We start from the raw sequence: 18,119 nt of genomic DNA, 5'->3' as shown, positions 1-18,119 counted from the left end.
TCTCCCTGTGAGTTTTCCCACTGTTAAATAATTAAATATAGTTTATCCCTGCTCTGCAGCATCTGTGTTACTGCATCCCAGTGCCTGCTTATTACAGGTAGACCATAACTATGTGAGTCAAAATTGAGAAAACAAATCCAGAAAATCACTGTCTGATTTGGCAAGATTTATTTTTCCAATTATGGTGGAAAATAAGTATTTGGTCATTAATAAAAGTTCATCTCAATATTTTGTTATATATCCTTTGCTGGTAATGACAGAGGTCAAACATTTTCTAAGTCTTCACAAGGTTGGCACACACTGTTGGTGGTATGTTGACCCATTCCTCCATGCAGATATCCTCTAGAGCAGTGATGTTTTGGGCCTGTCGCTGGGCAACACGGACTTTCAACTCCCTCCAAAGGTTTTCTATGGGGTTGAGATCTGGAGACTGGCTAGGCCACTCCAGGACCTTCATATGCTTCTTTACGATGCCACTCCTTTGTTGCCCTGGCCGTGTGCTTGGGATTCTTTCATGTACACGGATCACTCATCCTGGTCCCTTTGCAGAGAAACCGCCCCAAAGCATGATGTTGCCACCCCCCATGCTTCACAGTAGGTATGGTGTTTTTCGGATGCAACATTCTGTTTCCTACAAACACGACGAGTTTTGTTTCTATCAAACCATTCTACTTTGGTTTCACCAGACCATATGGCATTCTCCCAATACTCTTCTGGATAATCCAAATGCTCTCTAGCAAACTTCAGACGGGCCCGAACATGTACTGGCTTAAGGAGGGGGACACGTCTGGCACTGCAGGGTCTGAGTCCCTGGCGGCGTAGTGTGTTACGGATGGTAGCCTTTGCTACGGTGGTCCCAACTCTATGCAGGTCATTCACTAGCAAACACCATGTGGTTCTGGAATTTTTGCTCACAGTTTTTGTGATCATTTTGACCCCACGGGGTGAGATCTTGCCTGGAGCCCCAGATTGAGGGAGATTATCAGTGGTCTTGTATGTCTTCTATTTTCTTATTATTGCTCCCACAGTTGATTCCATCACACCAAGCTGCTTGCCTATTGGAGATTCAGCCTTCCCAGAAGGTGCAAGACTACAATTTTGTTTCTGGTGTACTTCGAAAGCTCTTTGGTCTTCACCATAGTGGAGTTTGGAGAGTGACTGAGGTTGTGGACAGGTGTCTTATACGGACAACAAGTTCAAACAGGTGCCATTACTACAGGTAATGAGTGGAGGACAGAGGAACCTCAAAGAAGAAGTTACAGGTCTATAAGAGCCACAAATCTTGCATGTTTTTAAGTGACCAAATACTTATTTTCCACCATAGTATGCAAAATAAATCTTGCCAAATCAGACAAGGTGATTTTCTGTATTTGTTTTTTTTCAATTTTGACTCTCATAGTTGTGGTCTACCTATGATGTAAATTACAGGCCTCATCTTTTTAAGTGGGAGAACTTGCACAATTGGTGACTAAATACTTTTTTCCCCACTGTATATGATCCATGGGACAATCACATGAAGTTTGGGTTCAGTTCTGCAACACTTGCTGGTCTCAGCACATCGATATCCAATGAATGGATTAGGAATTTCGCCTACAGGATAGTCCAGGTGTTAGTAACCATATAGGAAAAATCAATAGCAGCTAATTGCTTGTTGAGGCTTTCGCATTTTGTTTCATGCAGATAAAAAAAAAAAAAAAAAAAAAGAGGCGGAAACAAACTAAAATATCTAATAAATTTATTTAAGGGGCAGGCAATGTTTCGACTTTCCCCCTTTCCTTACCTTCCTCATCACTCTGCATGTCTGGCGAGGAGTCTGACTGAGAAGATGAAAACTCCTCTTTCCACTGTTTCCTTTTTTTTGGTGGAGGTTCAGCCTTTGTCTTTGGCTGTTTGGCTTTTGGTTTTGCAGACACGACTTTTGGAGGGGCATTTTTCTGTGGAGGAGTCTCGGTGGATGCTTTGTTACTTGGATTGACCTTGGTATGAGTGCTCCTACTATAACAAGAACAAAGCACGTCAGACAGCCAGTAGCTGGATGAACAGAAGCCAGTCACCATCACCTGTTCACATAAGGGCATGTAACTTGGGTGCCATAAGGGAATATTCACACAACTTCTTTTGAGAGACTCTGCCTCATACACTTGAAAGAGTCTTCCTATTAATTTCTTTTGAAAAAGGACCTGCTATTTTTAGGATTTTTTTTTTTTTTAATAGAGTTTTTTTTAACCAATTAAGGTTTCCAAAAAACACCGGGTGGTTAAAAGACGCAAGTGGAGCAGCCTTCAGGCTTTTTCTGCTCTAAAGACTATACTTAAAAAATAAACATCAATGGGAATTTAAGTGTTGAGTTTTTTTAGCCTACGAAACCAAAAACGCTTAAACATGTAACAAAACAAAACACTTTGCAGCAAATGTTTATGATATTGTTAATAGAAAGCATCACGAAACGTTAACAGAATGTTAATAAATTAATATTTTTGGCACTTATCGTATAATAGGTCTCTCAGTAGTCTTCATTGGAAGACACAGAACCATGGAATAGTCTGCTGCCACCTGAGGGCAAACACTTATCACATTTTAAATGAAAATTGTCCCATTCCCAGGAAACTACACTGCGTGCAGAATTATTAGGCAAGTTTTTTTTTTGGTCACATGATACTTTTTATACATGTTGTCCTACTCCAAGCTGTTCAGGCTTGAGAGCCAACTACCAATTAAGTAAATCAGGTGATGTGCGCATCTGTAATGAGGAGGGGTGTTGTCTAATGACATCAAAACCCTATATAAGGTGTGCTTAAGTATTAGGCAACTTTCTTTCCTTTGGCAAAATGGGTCAGAAGAGAGATTTGACAGGCTCCAAAATTGTGAGATGTCTTGCAGACGGATGCAGCAGTGTTGAAATTGCCAAACTTTTGAAGCGTGATCACCGAACAATCAAGCGATTCATGGCAAATAGCCAACAGGGTCGCAAGAAGCGTGTTGGGCAAAAAAGGCACAAAATAACTGCCCATGAATTGAGGAAAATCAAGCGTGAAGCTGCCAAGATGCCATTTGCCACCAGTTTTGCCATATTTCAGAGCTGCAATGTTACTGGAGTAACAAAAAGCACAAGGTGTGCGATACTCAGGGACATGGCCAAGGTAAGGAAGGCTGAAAAACGATCACCTTTGAACAAGAAACATAAGATAAAAAGTCAAGACTGGGCCAAGAAATATCTTAAGACTGACTTTTCAAAGGTTTTATGGTCTGATGAAATGAGAGTGACACTTGATGGGCCAGATGGATGGGCCAGAGGCTGGATCAGTAAAGGGCAGAGAGCTCCACTCCGACTCACACACCAGCAAGGTGGAGGTGGGGTACTGGTATGGGCTGGTATCATCAAAGATGAATTTGTGGGACCTTTTCGGGTTGAGGATGGAGTGAAGCGCAACTCCCAGACCTACTGCCATTTTTTGGAAGACAACTTTTTCAAGCAGTGGTACAGGAAGAAGTCGGTATCGTTCAAGAAAAACATGATTTTCATGCAGGACACTGCTCCACATCACATGCCTCCCAACTACTCCACAGCGTGGCTGGCCAGTAGAGGTCTCCAAGAAGAAAAAATAATGACATGGCCCCCTTGTTCACCTTATCTGAGCTCCATAGAGAACCTGTGGTCCCTCATAAAATGTGAGATCTACAGGGAGGGAAAACAGTCCACCTCTCGAAACAGTGTGGCTGCTGCATGCAATGTTGATTGTAAACAGATCAAGAAACTGACAGAATCTATGGATGGAAGGATGTTGAGTGTCATCATAAAGAAAGGTGGCTATATTGGTCACTATTTTTTTTGTTTTTGCATGTCAGCAATGTTTATTTCTAAATTTTGGGCAGTTATAGTGGTTTATCTGGTGAAAATAAGCAAGTGAGATGGGAATATATTTGGTTTTTATTAAGTTGCCTAATAATTCTGCACAGTAATAGTTACCTGCACAAACAGATATCCTCCTAAGATAGCCAAATCTAAAAAAAAAACCCACTCCAACTTCCAAAAATATTAAGCTTTGAAATTTGTGTGTCTTTTGGGTTGATTGAGAACATAGTTGTTGATCAATAATAAAAATAATCCTAAAATACAACTTGCCTAATAATTCTGCACGCAGTGTATACCTCGTTTTCTAGCTTCAGGCTCCCTCAGCTTTGTGAAAAAGCAGTAGGAGATGCAAAAAACAAAAAATTAAAACATTTGGAAAAATAATTGAATTACACCCAGAGAGAGAAAAACAACATAAATGCACACCTAAATGGGCAAATAAGGGTGGATGCTGTTTCCTCCAATCAAGAGTACAGAGAAAGATTTGAAAAAAATTTTAATTTCCAGGCAGCTTCACTGGGGGACATTGAAAACCACGGGATGTCCTCAAGCTATCCGTTGGGTGGGAAAATAAATAATATACTGTTCATACCAAATTCTCCACTCTTGCTCAGGCTTCGTTGCCTGCAAAAACGTCCTGCCGCGACTAGAACCCTGCGTCGGAAAGCATCATAACACTGTTAACCTGCAGATTAACTGTTATTCGTGGCGTCAGGTTCCCTTTAAGGTTCCACGGATCAAAGGAGTGTGGGACGATAGGGTGGTCTAGCAGTCTGGTGAGATGAGGATAACTGGTCTCCCTCCTTCCTTCCTTGAGAAATCTGGGCAGAAGAGGTAAACGAGGAAATGGGTAAGCAAAGGATGAAATGGGATCAGGAAATTGCCAAAGCGTTGGCTGGGACTGCCTGAGGATCCTGAGATCTTGAGATTAATTTTGGTACCTTATGATTTAATCTGGATGCCAACAGCTCTACATCTGGTGTGCCCCATCAATGACCTCTGGGTGAAGAGCCCATTGTCTTTCCTCTACCTGCTGGCGGTTCAAGAAGTCTGTTGTCCACTCCGGGTATATGAACCTTGTTTGTTCTCTGCCCATTTCAGTATCTCAACCACCTCTGTCATGGCGGATGGACTCTGCATCCTTCCTTGACGGTTGATCTAGTCCACTGCCGTGGCATTGTCCGAATGGATCCTGATGGGGAATCCTAGAACCAGGTCTAGTCAATGTAGAAGAGCCAAACATTAGACAACTCTGAGCTTCAATAAATTGATTGGAAGGAGTTTCTCCTGACTGTTCCAGGAATTCTGGAACGACAAGTGGCGAACGATGGGCTCCCCCATCCAATAAGGCTAGCATCCATGCTCAGAACCTGCCACTGGATGGGGCGGAAGAAGCGACCCTGGATTAATAGGGGCAACGTTAACCACCACCTGAGAGACTGGTGACAGCAAAGTAGAAGGAGGACTGGACAGTCTAGAGATTGTGACGACCTGTCCCAAGAGGCCAACAGTGTGTTCTGTAGGGGCCTTGAATGAAGTTGTGCAGACAGGACTGCCTCAAACGTTGCTACCATCTTCCCCAAGTCTCTCATGCAAAACGGATAGAATCTCTCTCTGGCCGCTTCGGAACTTTGCAGAGCTAGCCTATTCTCCTCTGAAAGGAAGATTTAAGCTTTAACTCTGCTGAACATAAGCCCTAGAAACTGAAGCCGCTGTGTTGGAATTTACACTGAATTTAAACGGTTTACAATCCATCCAAATTGTCCCAGTGATTCTAGAACAATCTGCAAACTCTCCAGATTCTGGGAAAAGGAAGGCGCCTTGACCAGAATATTGTCCAGGTAGGGGATTACCACCAGCTCCCCTGGTCTGGAGTAAAGCTGTAACTGGGACCAGAACCTTTTTAAACACCCCGGTCACGGTTGTCAGCCCAAAGGGAAGAGCCCTTAACTAAAAGTGATCCTGGTTGACTGCAATGAAGAAATTGCTGGGGAGCTGGAAAGACAGGTACATGAAGTTAGGCCTCCTGAATTGAGGACAGAAACTCCCTGATCTCCATGTATGCCACGCGACTGACTGGAGCGACTCCATCCTAAAATGACACAGCAGCACACATTTGTTCAGCAGTTTAAGATCCAGAATAAGTTGTACCGAACCATCCTTTTTTGTGGATGACGAATTGGTTTGAGTAGAACCCTCTGAAGAGTTCTGAAGGAGGAAACCTCATGATTATTCCTGCTTGAAAGAGAGATGCTATATATTGAACAAAACTGGCTCTTATTCTGGGGGGCTGGCGAGATCTGAAAAAAATTTTCGCGGAAGAGCGACAAACTCTCTCTTAGCCAGAAGAGACAACACCGGTGAGTACACCTTTTCTCCTTAACTGCAGCAACATAACATTAAGGTCCTGTGGTTTCATGCTGGAATATACTATTGACATTTATGCCCTCCCTTTCCTTCTGGTTTTTCCAGTTTAAAGTGTCATCCCCTATGAGTATTGACTACTCATCTTCCACTTCAACAACACAGGTCAGTTGTCATTTTCCATTATTTCAATCAGCAGCACCCGGCCAAGTTTTATATTATTATTATTATAGCGCCATTATATGCTCCAGTACTTACATTCCTTCTCTCTCATACTTAACTGTCTCCCCGTCCCCCTCTCATACTCCCTTGTCCCCCTCCTCTGTCTTCATTTCCACACCCCCCTTTTTTTCTTTGAGTCTCAATTTATAACTGGCATCGTGTAGTTCTATTGACTGTTCTATTTGCTTTGCAGTCCATGGACCCACTCCTTACCAAGCACTCCAGTAGCTTCACAGATTTAACATTTCGACTAAGCCGTAAGTCCACACAAATATGTTGTTGTCCTCCTTATTTTCTTTTTACGATTTGCCTTATTGCTGTTTCTTGATATTTCTGATTGTCTACTTTCTGATTTTTTATACAATTGTTCTTGTACAGCATTTTTCTGATGAAGGTCCAGGCGGACCGGAACACTATCCACTAGCTGTTGATCCACAGACTAAATAAATTCACCTGGTTTTGCATCATATCCTTTTGAGTACAGAGTTTCATTACTACTCTCTGACCAATAAATCGCTGACTGCCCCCCTGCCATGCCTCTCTGAAGAGCAGGAGGCAGTCACCCAACCAGGAGTGGGGGCGCCCGTCAGATGTCAACTTCTCTAATTCCTCTGGCACCAGTGGGCTTACCACCAGAACAAAGTGAACACCTGGCAGGAGTAAATTTAAAAGATGATCTCTTGACCTCTGGGAGACTCTGGGTCTGACCTGATGGCTGACTACGCAGATTGACCATGGCATAATGGAGAACCAGACTGGCCAGTAGTGTGCCCTAGGGTTCAACTACATCTCTGCCATGGCAGCAGCAATGCCCACCGCACAGCCGAGTAATGGCTGCCACGCGATACACCGCACCTGACCAAAGTAGTCACGCGACCCCAGCACAGAGAGCGTAGGGAGGTAATCCCTGAAGGCCAGCAGGACAGACCGAAACAGCACACCGTACACCAGCAAATTGTCTACCGTGCATGGCACCGCATCAGAACTCCAAGCCACAGACAGGACCTGGCAGCCGGGTACCACAGGTCCGAGCCTCTTGTGCAAACCATTGAACCCCAGTTCTAGCTATCCACACCCTCCCAAACTACCATAAGAAACCGGGAGTTGAGGTGGAAAAAAGTAAGGAAGGGGTGGGGGAGAAGTAGTGGTGATGGTGTGGGGGGGATAACACAGAATCGCAACAGGGCTACACTCACCTGTCTTGAAGACCCGAAATCCAATATTCTGCACCATGCAAAAAATGTGCTACATAGGCAGGAGCTGACTGGCTTACGAACAGCCACCCCAGTACCTGAACACCGAGTGTGTTAAGGTACTCAGGTCCAGCCATACTGACACGATAGGATAGACTGCATCAATTACAGCCTGTACATAGTAACTACATGGGTGAAATATAGCACACAATTGCACCCTGTTACCCTCAACATGAATCAGAGGAAAAACAAAAAAAAGACGGTTAACATCTAACGACTAAGACAGGTCTGAGACAGACCTTGCCTCCAACTGACACTACAAAATGGAGGAAGCCTGTGGCTAGCAGCAAATGTTTAGTCTGCTGGGGAGGAGCCAATATTCATTTTGAATGTAACATTGCGTCAGTAGACTATAACATATGTCCCCCCCAAATGAAGCGGCCGAGAAAAAAAAAGGTAAAAAAAGGTAAGAGGTTTAGTAAGGGTGCTTTCAAATTGCCCAATACAGAATTCAGGCGTATGTGCCGATGGGCCATAGACTACAATGGTGCTGACAGAGTGAAAGTGTCCTCGGTCGTGCATCATTTTCGGGCATATACGCCCAATATTCACATCCTGGTATAGAGGGCCCCCAATCACGCTTGTACCCATAAAAACAAACTATTCTATTTACCTTCCCTCCACTTCCTCGCAGCGTCCTGTTCTGATGTCAGCAGCTGATTTCAGCTTGTAAACAGCGCATGGCACTGACATGCTGTTACACTTCGAGGACAGCTGCCGGAAAACTCAATGCTCCCCACGCCCGGGACTATGGGGTGTGGAGCAGAGAATATGTACCTTCTTTAATAGTGGGCATACTGTTAGCCGCAGGCTCCCTACAGCGGCTGGGCGATCACGTGAGCCCTCTATTAAAGAGAAATTAATTTTCACTGCTCCCCATGCCCACAGTCCCGCCCACCTCTCGGTACCGGCTTCAACGAATAGAGGTGGGAGGGACTATGGAAGTGGGTAGCAGAGAATTTTCATCTTTAATAGCGGGCACAGGTGTTAGCAGCAGCAGCCGGCTTCTGCCTCCTGTGACCCAGCTCCTCTGCCACTGCAGCTCCCACCCCTCATTTTCTTCCAAAAATTTGAAGGGAAAAAAAAAGTGTCTCAGTCTGAAAAATACAGCATTTCCCCATACAGTGACACTGGTCAGAATTGTACATTTTGGCCTGTTCATGAAGCTGCAAAAAGCTTTGGTGGTGGTGGTGGTGGGGGGGTTAAGGTGTTAAGCTGCTTACAAAAAGAAGGTTTTGCTTAGTTTTTATCAAGAGTACATTTGTCTTTTGTGCATGTTGATAAAGTTTAGTACATAAAAAAAATAATCTGATTCAACATCAGGTTTTGGCACCAAAAACGCAGCAAGACCAGATATCTGCATTTTTTGCAGTGTTTTTTGCATACCCGTTGCTTTCAATAGGTGAGAAATGCTGAAAAAAGTGACATGCTGCATTCTGCAAAAATGCAGCTCTTTGACAAAACTGTCAGGAAAAAAAAAAGGTGTATGCATGAGATTTTTTAAATCTCACAGACTTTGCTGGTACTGTGAAATGCAGCTGAAAATGTGCATTAAAAAAAGCTGCAAAAACGCAACGTGTGAACATAGCCTAAGAGTATGTTCACATGACGTCTTTTTCAGATGGATTCTGCCTGGAACCCCCCTTCTCACTCCCAAACCCCCAAAAATAAACATATGCACAACAATGTCAAAATGACTTGCTGTGCATATGTTTTGTCTTTTTTTTTTTTACTTCTTTTAACCTTCTAAGACTTTGAAAGCCATGAAGTGTCTAAAAGTGACCAGTCTAGGGCAATATTCTATTAATATACTATATTTGTGGCTTTAGGGGGTGGGGGGGTGGAGGAGGGGAGTGGATGAGAGAGAGGAGGAAGATTTGGAATGGTCCCCTTGTTTTAATTTTTTATTCCTAAAACAAAGAATGCTCAGTGTGGCCTTTTTTAATCCAGCACTTTTGTTGTCCAGAACTGTACCAGGTGATCGGGTGACAACTCTCATGAGGGCTGTAATACAACTTTGCTTTACACGGGCATAGGTTTATTTCCCTTTGCACTTTTGTACACTACCGTTCAAAAGTTTAGGGTCACCCAGACAATTTTGTGTTTTCCATGAAAACTCATACTTTTATTAATCAAATGAGTTGCCAAATGTATTAAAAATATAGTGCAGACATTGACAAGGTTCGAAAAAAAGAATTTTATTTGAAATCATTTCCTCCTTCAAACTTTGCTGCAAAGGGAGCATTCTTTGAAGAAAGCAATTACAGCATTGCAGACCTTTGGCATTCCAGCAGTTAATTTGCTGAGGTAATCTGGAGAGATTTCACCCCAAGCTTTCAGAAGCCCCTCACACAAGTTGGTTTGGCTTGATGGGCACTTTCTGCGTACCATACGGTCAAGCTGCTCCAACAACAGCTCAATGGGGTTGAGATCTGGTGACTGCACTGGCCACTCCATTACAGAGAGAATACCAGCTGCCTGCTTCTTCCCTAAATAGTTCTTGCATAATTTGGAGGTATGCTTTGGGTCACTGTCCTATTGTAGGATGAAATTGCCTCCAATCAAGTGCTGTCCACAGGGTATGGACAAGGCATTGCAAAATGGAGTGAGAAGCCTTATTCAAAATCCCTTTTACCTTGTACAAATCTCCCACTTTACCAGCATCAAAGCAACCCCAGACCATCACATTACCTGCACCATGCTTGACAGATGGCGTCCGGCACTCTTTCAGCATCTTTTCAGTTGTTCTGCGTCTCACAAAGGTTCTTCTGTGCGATCCAAACACCTCAAACTTGGATTCGTCTGTCCATAACATTTTTTTCCAATCTTCCTCTGTCCAATGTCGGTGTTATTTTGCCCATATTAATATTTTCCTTTTATTACCCAGTCTCAGATATGGCTTTTTGTTGGCCACTCAGTCCTGAAGGCCAGCATCCCGGAGTCGCCTCTTCACTGTAGACGTTGACACTGGTGTTTTGCGTGTACTATTTAATGAAGCTGCCAGTTGAGGACCTGTGAGGCGTCGATTTCTCAAACTACAGACTCTAATGTACTTGTCTTGTTGCTCAGTTGTGCAGCGGGGCCTTCCACTTCTCTTTCTACTTTGGTTAGAGCCTGTTTGTGCTCTCCTCTGAAGGGAGTAGTACACACCGTTGTAGGAAATCTTCAGTTTCTTGGCAATTTCTCGCATGGAATAGCCTTCATTTCTAAGAACAAGGATAGACTGTCGAGTTTCACATGAAAGTTCTTTTTTTCTGGCCATTTTGAGAATTTAATGGAACCAACAAATTTAATGCTCCAGATTCTCAACTAGCTCAAAGGAAGGTCAGGTTTATAGGTTCTCTAATCAGTGAAACTGTATTCAGTTGTGCTAACATACTTGCACAAGGGTTTTCAAGGGTATTCTAACCACCTATTAGCCTTCTTACACAGTTAGCAAACACACAGTACCATAAGAACACTGCAGTGATGGTTGTTGGAAATTGTCTCTATACACCTACGAAGATATTGCATTACGAACCAGACGTTTGCAGCTAAAATAGTCATTTACCACATTAACAATGTATAGAGTGTATTTCTAAATCATTTAATGTTAGCTTCATTGGAAAAAAAACTGTGCTTTTCTTTCAAAAATAAAGAAATTTTTATGTGACCCTAAACCTTTCAACGGTAGTGTATGTACCCCTGTAATTTTCTTATGTGTGGCACATGGAGGTTGAAAATGCAAAATGCTAAAAGAAAAAAAACAAACCCCCCAAACAACAAAGGTTTCATTATTTAGTCTCTAAATTTCCAAGAAATATTTGATATTTACTCTACAGCGTACATATTATACCACAATTATGACATATCAAAGGTAATGCTATAGTACCTGGGAATGGCAGGGGCCTTGCTCTTGGGTTTCTTTGAGCAAACTCTGACATACTCCTTTTTGTTTGCGTTCTCCACAAATTTCACATATACCCGCTTATATTTTGTTTTGGCATCTCCAAAGTAGCCAAGGTACTGTACAAGAGAATAAACCACGAAAGAGTCAGCGAGACACAACTAAAATTGTTACTTACATTTATCTGACCTTCACCCAGAACAAAAGCCTCCTGGAGCAGAGGACATACACTTTTCTCTTTATTCTGTGGATTGGTGGGTCCACATTAATCTGAGGTCTAAAATCCCATAGAATGAGAAGTATAAAACCACACACAAGACATTTACATGCCTAAATATACACAGTAGAGATCACAGCATTAACATGACTGATGCATCACTTTGAAGCACCACTCCAGCATTTTTATTATTTTACCGCTGGAGTGGTGCCACTAATTAAGTTCCCTGCCCCCTAGTCTGGTACTTATCAATAGCCGTCATCTTCTGTTCCTGGTGCCGCTCCGGTCGGTTTCCAGTAATTTGTGACCTGCCGGATCACTCCAGTGTCTGCTGGGCGATGTAGAAGTCACCACTCAGTGTAAGTCTATGAGATCCAGAACAAGGCTACAACGAGGCTCTGATAGACTTACACTGAGAGCTTGTGACCCTTACCTCTGACATCCGGTCAAGTCAGAAGCTGCGGTGACAAGATGACGGCGCTGGACTGAAGAATCACTATGAAGAGCAAAAGTAGAATTATACTAGGGCCAGGGAACATGGATTAGTGATAGCACTACAGTGGTGAAATTACCGTATATACTCGAGTATAAGCTGACCTGAGTATAAGCCGAGGCACCTAATTTTGCCACAGAAAACTGGGTAAGCTTATTGACTTGAGTATAAGCCGGGTTGCATTGTCCCCTCATCCCTGTCCTGGTATGCATGGCTTCCCCATCCTGTCCTGGTATGCATGGCTCCTTATCCCCTATGCTTGTATGAATGGTTCCTATTAAAAAAACAAAAATACATCCTAGTCACCTTCCATGCGCCCTTGCAGTTCGTTGGTCCCGGCGCCCTCGCAGTATCTCGTTGGTCCCAGTAGCTCTTCCTGTACCGAACGATCACTTGGCCCCACTCATTAAGGTAATGAATATTCCTCCCACGCCTATGGGAGTGGAGAGGCGTGCATATTCATTACCTTAATGAGTGGGGCCACGTGATCGCTCGGCACAGGAAGAGCTGCCGGTGCTGGGACCAACGAGATGCTGCGAGGGCGCCGGGACCAACGAGATGCTGTGAGGGCGTGCAGGAAGGCGAGTAGTATGTCCTCTGGAAGCCAGCGGCTGTGGGTGTCACTGTGCGCTATAAGGGAGTGTGCACACGCTGCGGATTTGGCTGCGGATCCGCAGCGGATTTAGCCCTGCAGATCCGCAGCAGTTTTCCATGCGGTGTACAGTACCATGTAAACCTATGGAAAACAAGTTCTGCAGTGCAGATGGTGTGGAAAATTCCATGCGAAAACGCTGCAGTTTATTTTGCGCAGCCATGTCAATTTTTTGTGCGGAGATTCCACAGCGTTTTACTCCTATTCCATAATAGGAATCCGCATGTGTAAAAACGCAGGAGAAATCTGCACAAAATCCGCAGGTAAAATGCAGGGAGATTTACCTGCGGATTCTGCAGAATCAGCGTGGAAAAATCCGCAATGGAATCCGCAACGTGTGCACATACCCTAAGACAAATGAATATTCGTTTTTCTTTAGCAGCAGCACAGGCTTTAGCCACAGCCGCTGGCTCCTGCCTCTGTCACCCGCCACTACCCCATCCCCTGACGGCTTTCTGGGACAATTGACTTGTGTATAAGCTGAGGGGGGCGCTTTCAGCACAAAAAAAACTGTGCTGAAAAACTCGGCTTATACACGTGTATATACAGTAACAAAAAAGCTGGAGCGGTGCTTTAAGGTTTCTTTACTAGAAAAAAAAAACACCACACCAGGACAAGATGTTAGAGTTTTGTGACTCTTGCAACATTCTGATGTAGAGAAAAACTGTTGTGCACATATCACAATATTAACTTCCATGGTATTTCAAGACCACAAATTTGAATCCAAGAGCAATAAGCAGTGCCAAAAAAATATTAAGATCACCTAAAAAGGGCAGGGGTGGGGTGGTGGACACAAGTAGTCTTCTAACCATGTATTTTTGACATCTCAATGTTTAACTTACTGTATATACTCGAGTATAAGCCGAGATTTTCAGCCCAAATTTTTGGGCTGAAAGTGCCCCTCTCGGCTTATACTCGAGTCATGATCGGTGGTGGGGTCGGCGGGTGAGCACTGTCATATACTCACCTAGTTCCGGCGTTCCTGTCGCTCCCCCTGCCTGTCACACTGTCGTCGGTGCCGCAGCCTCTTCCCCTGAGCGGTCACATGGGACCGCTCATTAGAGAAATTAATAGGCTGCTCCACCTCCCATAGGGGCGGAGCCGCCTATTCATTTCTCTAATCAGCGGTGCCGGTGACCGCTGACAGAGGAAGAGGCTGCGGCACTGAAGACAGGCAGGGGGAAGGAGCGGGACGCCGGGAGCAGGTAAGTATCGCATATTCACCTGTCCGCGTTCCACACGCCGGGCGTCGCGCCATCTTCCCGGAGTCTCTCCGCACTGACTGTGCAGGTCAGAGGGCGCGATGATGCATATAGTGTGCGCGCCGCCCTCTGCCTGATCAGTCAGTGCGGAGACACGCCGGGAAGATGGCGCCGAGGAGCTGCAAGCAAGAGGTGAGTATGTGTTTTTTTTTTTTTTTTATTGCAGCAGCAGCAGCAGCTATGGGGCAATAATGGACGGTGCAGAGCACTATATGGCACAGCTATGGGGCAACGGTGCAGAGCACTATATGGCACAGCTATGGGGCAACGGTGCAGAGCACTATATGGCACAGCTATGGGGCAACGGTGCAGAGCACTATATGGCACAGCTATGGGGCAACGGTGCAGAGTACTATATGGCACAGCTATGGGGCAACGGTGCAGAGCATTATATATATGGCACAGCTATGGGGCAATGGTGCAGAGCACTATATGGCACAGCTATGGGGCAATGGTGCAGAGCACTATATGGCACAGCTATGGGGCAACGGTGCAGAGCACTATATGGCACAGCTATGGGGCAACGGTGCAGAGCACTATATGGCACAGCTATGAGGCAATGGTGCAGAGCACTATATGGCACAGCTATGGGGCAATAATGGACGGTGCAGAGCACTATATGGCACAGCTATGGGGCAACGGTGCAGAGCACTATATGGCACAGCTATGGGGCAATGGTGCAGAGCACTATATGGCACAGCTATGGGGCAACGGTGCAGAGCACTATATGGCACAGCTATGGGGCAACGGTGCAGAGCACTATATGGCACAGCTATGGGGCAACGGTGCAGAGCATTATATATATGGCACAGCTATGGGGCAACGGTGCAGAGCATTGTATATATGGCACAGCTTTATGTGGAGTATATATGGGGCAATGGTGCAGAGCATTGTATATATGGCACAGCTTTATGTGGAGCATCTATGGGGACATAATGAACAGCGCAGAGCATATATGGCACAGCTTTATATGGAGCATCTATGGGGCCATAATGAACGGTGCAGAGCATATATGGCACAGCTTTATAAGGAGCATCTATGGGCCATAATGAACGGTGCAGAGCATTATATGTGGCACAGCTTTATGTGGAGCATCTATGGGGCCATAATGAACGGTATGGAGTATCTATTTTTAATTTTGAAATTCACCGGTACCTGCTGCATTTTCCACCCTAGGCTTATACTCGAGTCAATAAGTTTTCCCAGTTTTTTGTGGCAAAATTAGGGGGGTCGGCTTATACTCGGGTCGGCTTATACTCGAGTATATACGGTAGTTTATTTTCTTTGAAACCAATCTGCATCTACAGAACCTGATAACAACGGGTGTCCAAGTGGCTCAGGATTCATAGTTAATATTTATATTTGTCCAAAGATCCAGAGGACAAAGCACTTTCAAAGAACTTACGCTGTTTGTAGCAGCAAACACCCGCTGTCCTTCCCGAATGTCCGGGATAAACTTCTGAAGCAAGGCTTTTTGGACTTTCCAAATGGCTGGCGGTTCTTTCCCAGTATGTAAGGCTTCCTTAAAAAGTGAAAGAAGAGAAAAAAAAAAAAAAAAAAAGGGTAAGTTAATGAATGTTAACCAAGCTGTCTCAGGTTAACCAGTGGTCCAAAACCAGGATTACATTACAATGTTCTGCCTGCATTCAGATTTTGCAGGGGTCTGTGGCACCCCAGAGTCCGGTTGCCACGGTGACATTGCCTCCCTCCATTGGGTGAGGTTATGCCTGGAGGGAAGGAAGGAAGGTCCCCATGCCTGGTAACAGTATACAATTCCTGCTCCAAGCCAGAAAGGGGAGCTTCCTTATAAACTCTGGCCAGCAGGTGGGGTTAGCGAGTCAGAAAGAAGTCAGCAGAGAGAGTAAACACGGGAGTTGTCATGGAAACAGGAGCCAGCTGGAGCTGGTGACAGGACAGTGAGAGAGGAGAGTGGGCAGTTGGTCTGTGGAGAGGGAAGGGACAGGAGCAGAGACAAGAGCTCAGGGGAATAAAAACGGTGCATAGCTGACCCCAGAGCGGAGCACTGATAAAAAGGGACGCCAGAGTCCTTGGCCGGGCGGGTGCTGTACCTCCTGACAGCCGAATCTGGAGGACAGGGGACTGCAAGTTTCCTGGCCACACCGTGCACCTGAAGGCACGGTTGCAGACCAGGAGCCCAGGGCTGACAGTGAAAAGGACAATGACGTGAAAAAGGCTCACACTGTGCCATACAGGTTAGAAACCATCACGCAGGAGAAGGCCGCAGCTTAGCTATAAGCAGCAGGGACCCTAGAAGAGAGCACAGACGGAAAGTCTCCAACCCCACCTGGCAGGGTGGGGATACCCTGAAAGCCTCCAGGCAAGCTAGACTCAACCAGTCATCTGTAATTGGTACCCCAGATTGCATCTACTTTCAAGTAAAAGGTAAAGAAAACTGCACCTCTGTGTCCTTCACTTATTCTCTGCACCCCAATGTTCACCACCATCTGAACAATCAAATATATTTGCCCTGGGGTCCCGCTCTACCCTTGGGGAGCTGAACCATCTTTGCTGCGTCACCATCGGCCCCAGTGGACCTAAACCGCAGCGTCGGCCACCCATTGCTGAACACCATGGGTGGCGTCACGACACCACATAATTACCCTAAATTTTATGACACGGCCAGGACCACAGAAACGGAACACGGCTCCGTGTCCTCCCCCATAGAACTGTCCAGTCCGATTTTGGGTACCCCACGGCCCTGACGGGCGTGTCAGGTCCTTTGGAGGATACCACGAAAGGCAGCATGTGTTATCACATTTCTTTTGCAGTGATTATGGAAGGAAAGGAGAATCATGAATCCCACACTGACATCCAGTCCTTCGGACCAGGAGCTGTGCCTTTGAATGGACTCTTTAGCTGGGGCTAAATTTAGACAACTTTAAAGGGGTTGTTACTTCCCTGGTCAGTGCTGTTCCTCCAATCTCAGTGCCATTTTTCCTGACGGGAAAGTACCTTAACCAATATCATGTGAGGGCGGCAAGTAGATCCGTATATCTGCTTAGGCCAAGTACACACTTGCATTTGGCTGGACTGTGTATGGCTGCGTACATCCTCCGTTAAGCTCCGCCTACTTCTGCATGCATCCTGCATACCTACCTTTAACATTGGGTACGCAGGGACATGCGTTGTAGGCGGATGCGTCCGCATGCGGCGTTTTGACGTGCCCACTGACCACACGGGAATGCAAAAAGTTGCGTTCCAGTGCGGTCGGCGGGCACATCAAAACGCAGCAGCCGCACACATCCGCATACAACGCATGTCCCTGCGTACCCAATGTTAAAGATATGCAAGCAGGACACATGCGGAAGTAGGCAGAGCGTAGGCAGAGCTTAAAGGAGGATGTAAGCAGCCATCCGCAGACCAGCCACATGCAAGTGTGTACTTAGCCTTACTGCTGCAAGTTTCCCAGTGTCATTCTTTGCTCTTGGCTGATATATACCAGTCACTGATATCTTTATTAGTGATCACAAACCTTTCTAATGAAAGCTCTATCCCTACAAATGTGTAGTAATAATGCAATTTACTTCAAGTACAGATTACAGGTTTTAGACATCAGGGATCTTGGGATTTTTTTTTTAAACTTACTTTCAGCATTTCAATATCTTCAATCTTCACCACAAATTCATCACGCTCCCGGTAAATCCCCTCTCCGCCACTTTCCGTGCCCTCCTCATCCGTGTAACCTTCGATTGCAATGCATTTTTGCAACTTGGCTAGCAGCTCGGCTGGTATGGACTCAGTTTGGATGCTTTTCGGTGCCTCGACCACTTTCAACTTCTCCGGAACGGTCCTTGGGGAAGAAACTGGAGGAGATTCCTGCTTTCCTGAAGTTGCTGTTTTTTCAGCTGCTCAAAAGTAAGAATAGACAAGCAAACTCTTAAGTTCCCACAAGTAGA

General features: G+C 45.2%; 1 protein-coding gene across 5 annotated transcripts in view; it reads right to left on the bottom strand.

Annotated features, from left to right (window-relative positions):
- QSER1 (glutamine and serine rich 1) overlaps positions 1-18,119 on the bottom strand; it is a 187,358-nt gene that overhangs the window by 33,146 nt on the left and 136,093 nt on the right. For 4 of the 5 annotated variants that reach the window (XM_077288096.1, XM_077288100.1, XM_077288098.1 and 1 more), the window contains exons 5-8: positions 17,809-18,068; positions 15,608-15,724; positions 11,564-11,697; positions 1,781-1,995 (exon numbers count right to left, since the gene is read on the bottom strand). In XM_077288096.1, the coding sequence (XP_077144211.1) occupies positions 1,781-1,995; positions 11,564-11,697; positions 15,608-15,724; positions 17,809-18,068 (726 nt within the window). The remainder of the gene's footprint in view (positions 1-1,780; positions 1,996-11,563; positions 11,698-15,607; positions 15,725-17,808; positions 18,069-18,119) is intronic. The other variant, XM_077288097.1, reaches the window with a different exon arrangement.

This window comes from Ranitomeya variabilis, chromosome 2, assembly GCF_051348905.1.
Source record: "Ranitomeya variabilis isolate aRanVar5 chromosome 2, aRanVar5.hap1, whole genome shotgun sequence".
In the NCBI taxonomy this organism is placed as follows: Eukaryota; Metazoa; Chordata; class Amphibia; order Anura; family Dendrobatidae; genus Ranitomeya; species Ranitomeya variabilis.
Note: the sequence above shows the minus strand (reverse complement) of the source record. Positions and strands in the feature narration are given on the sequence as shown.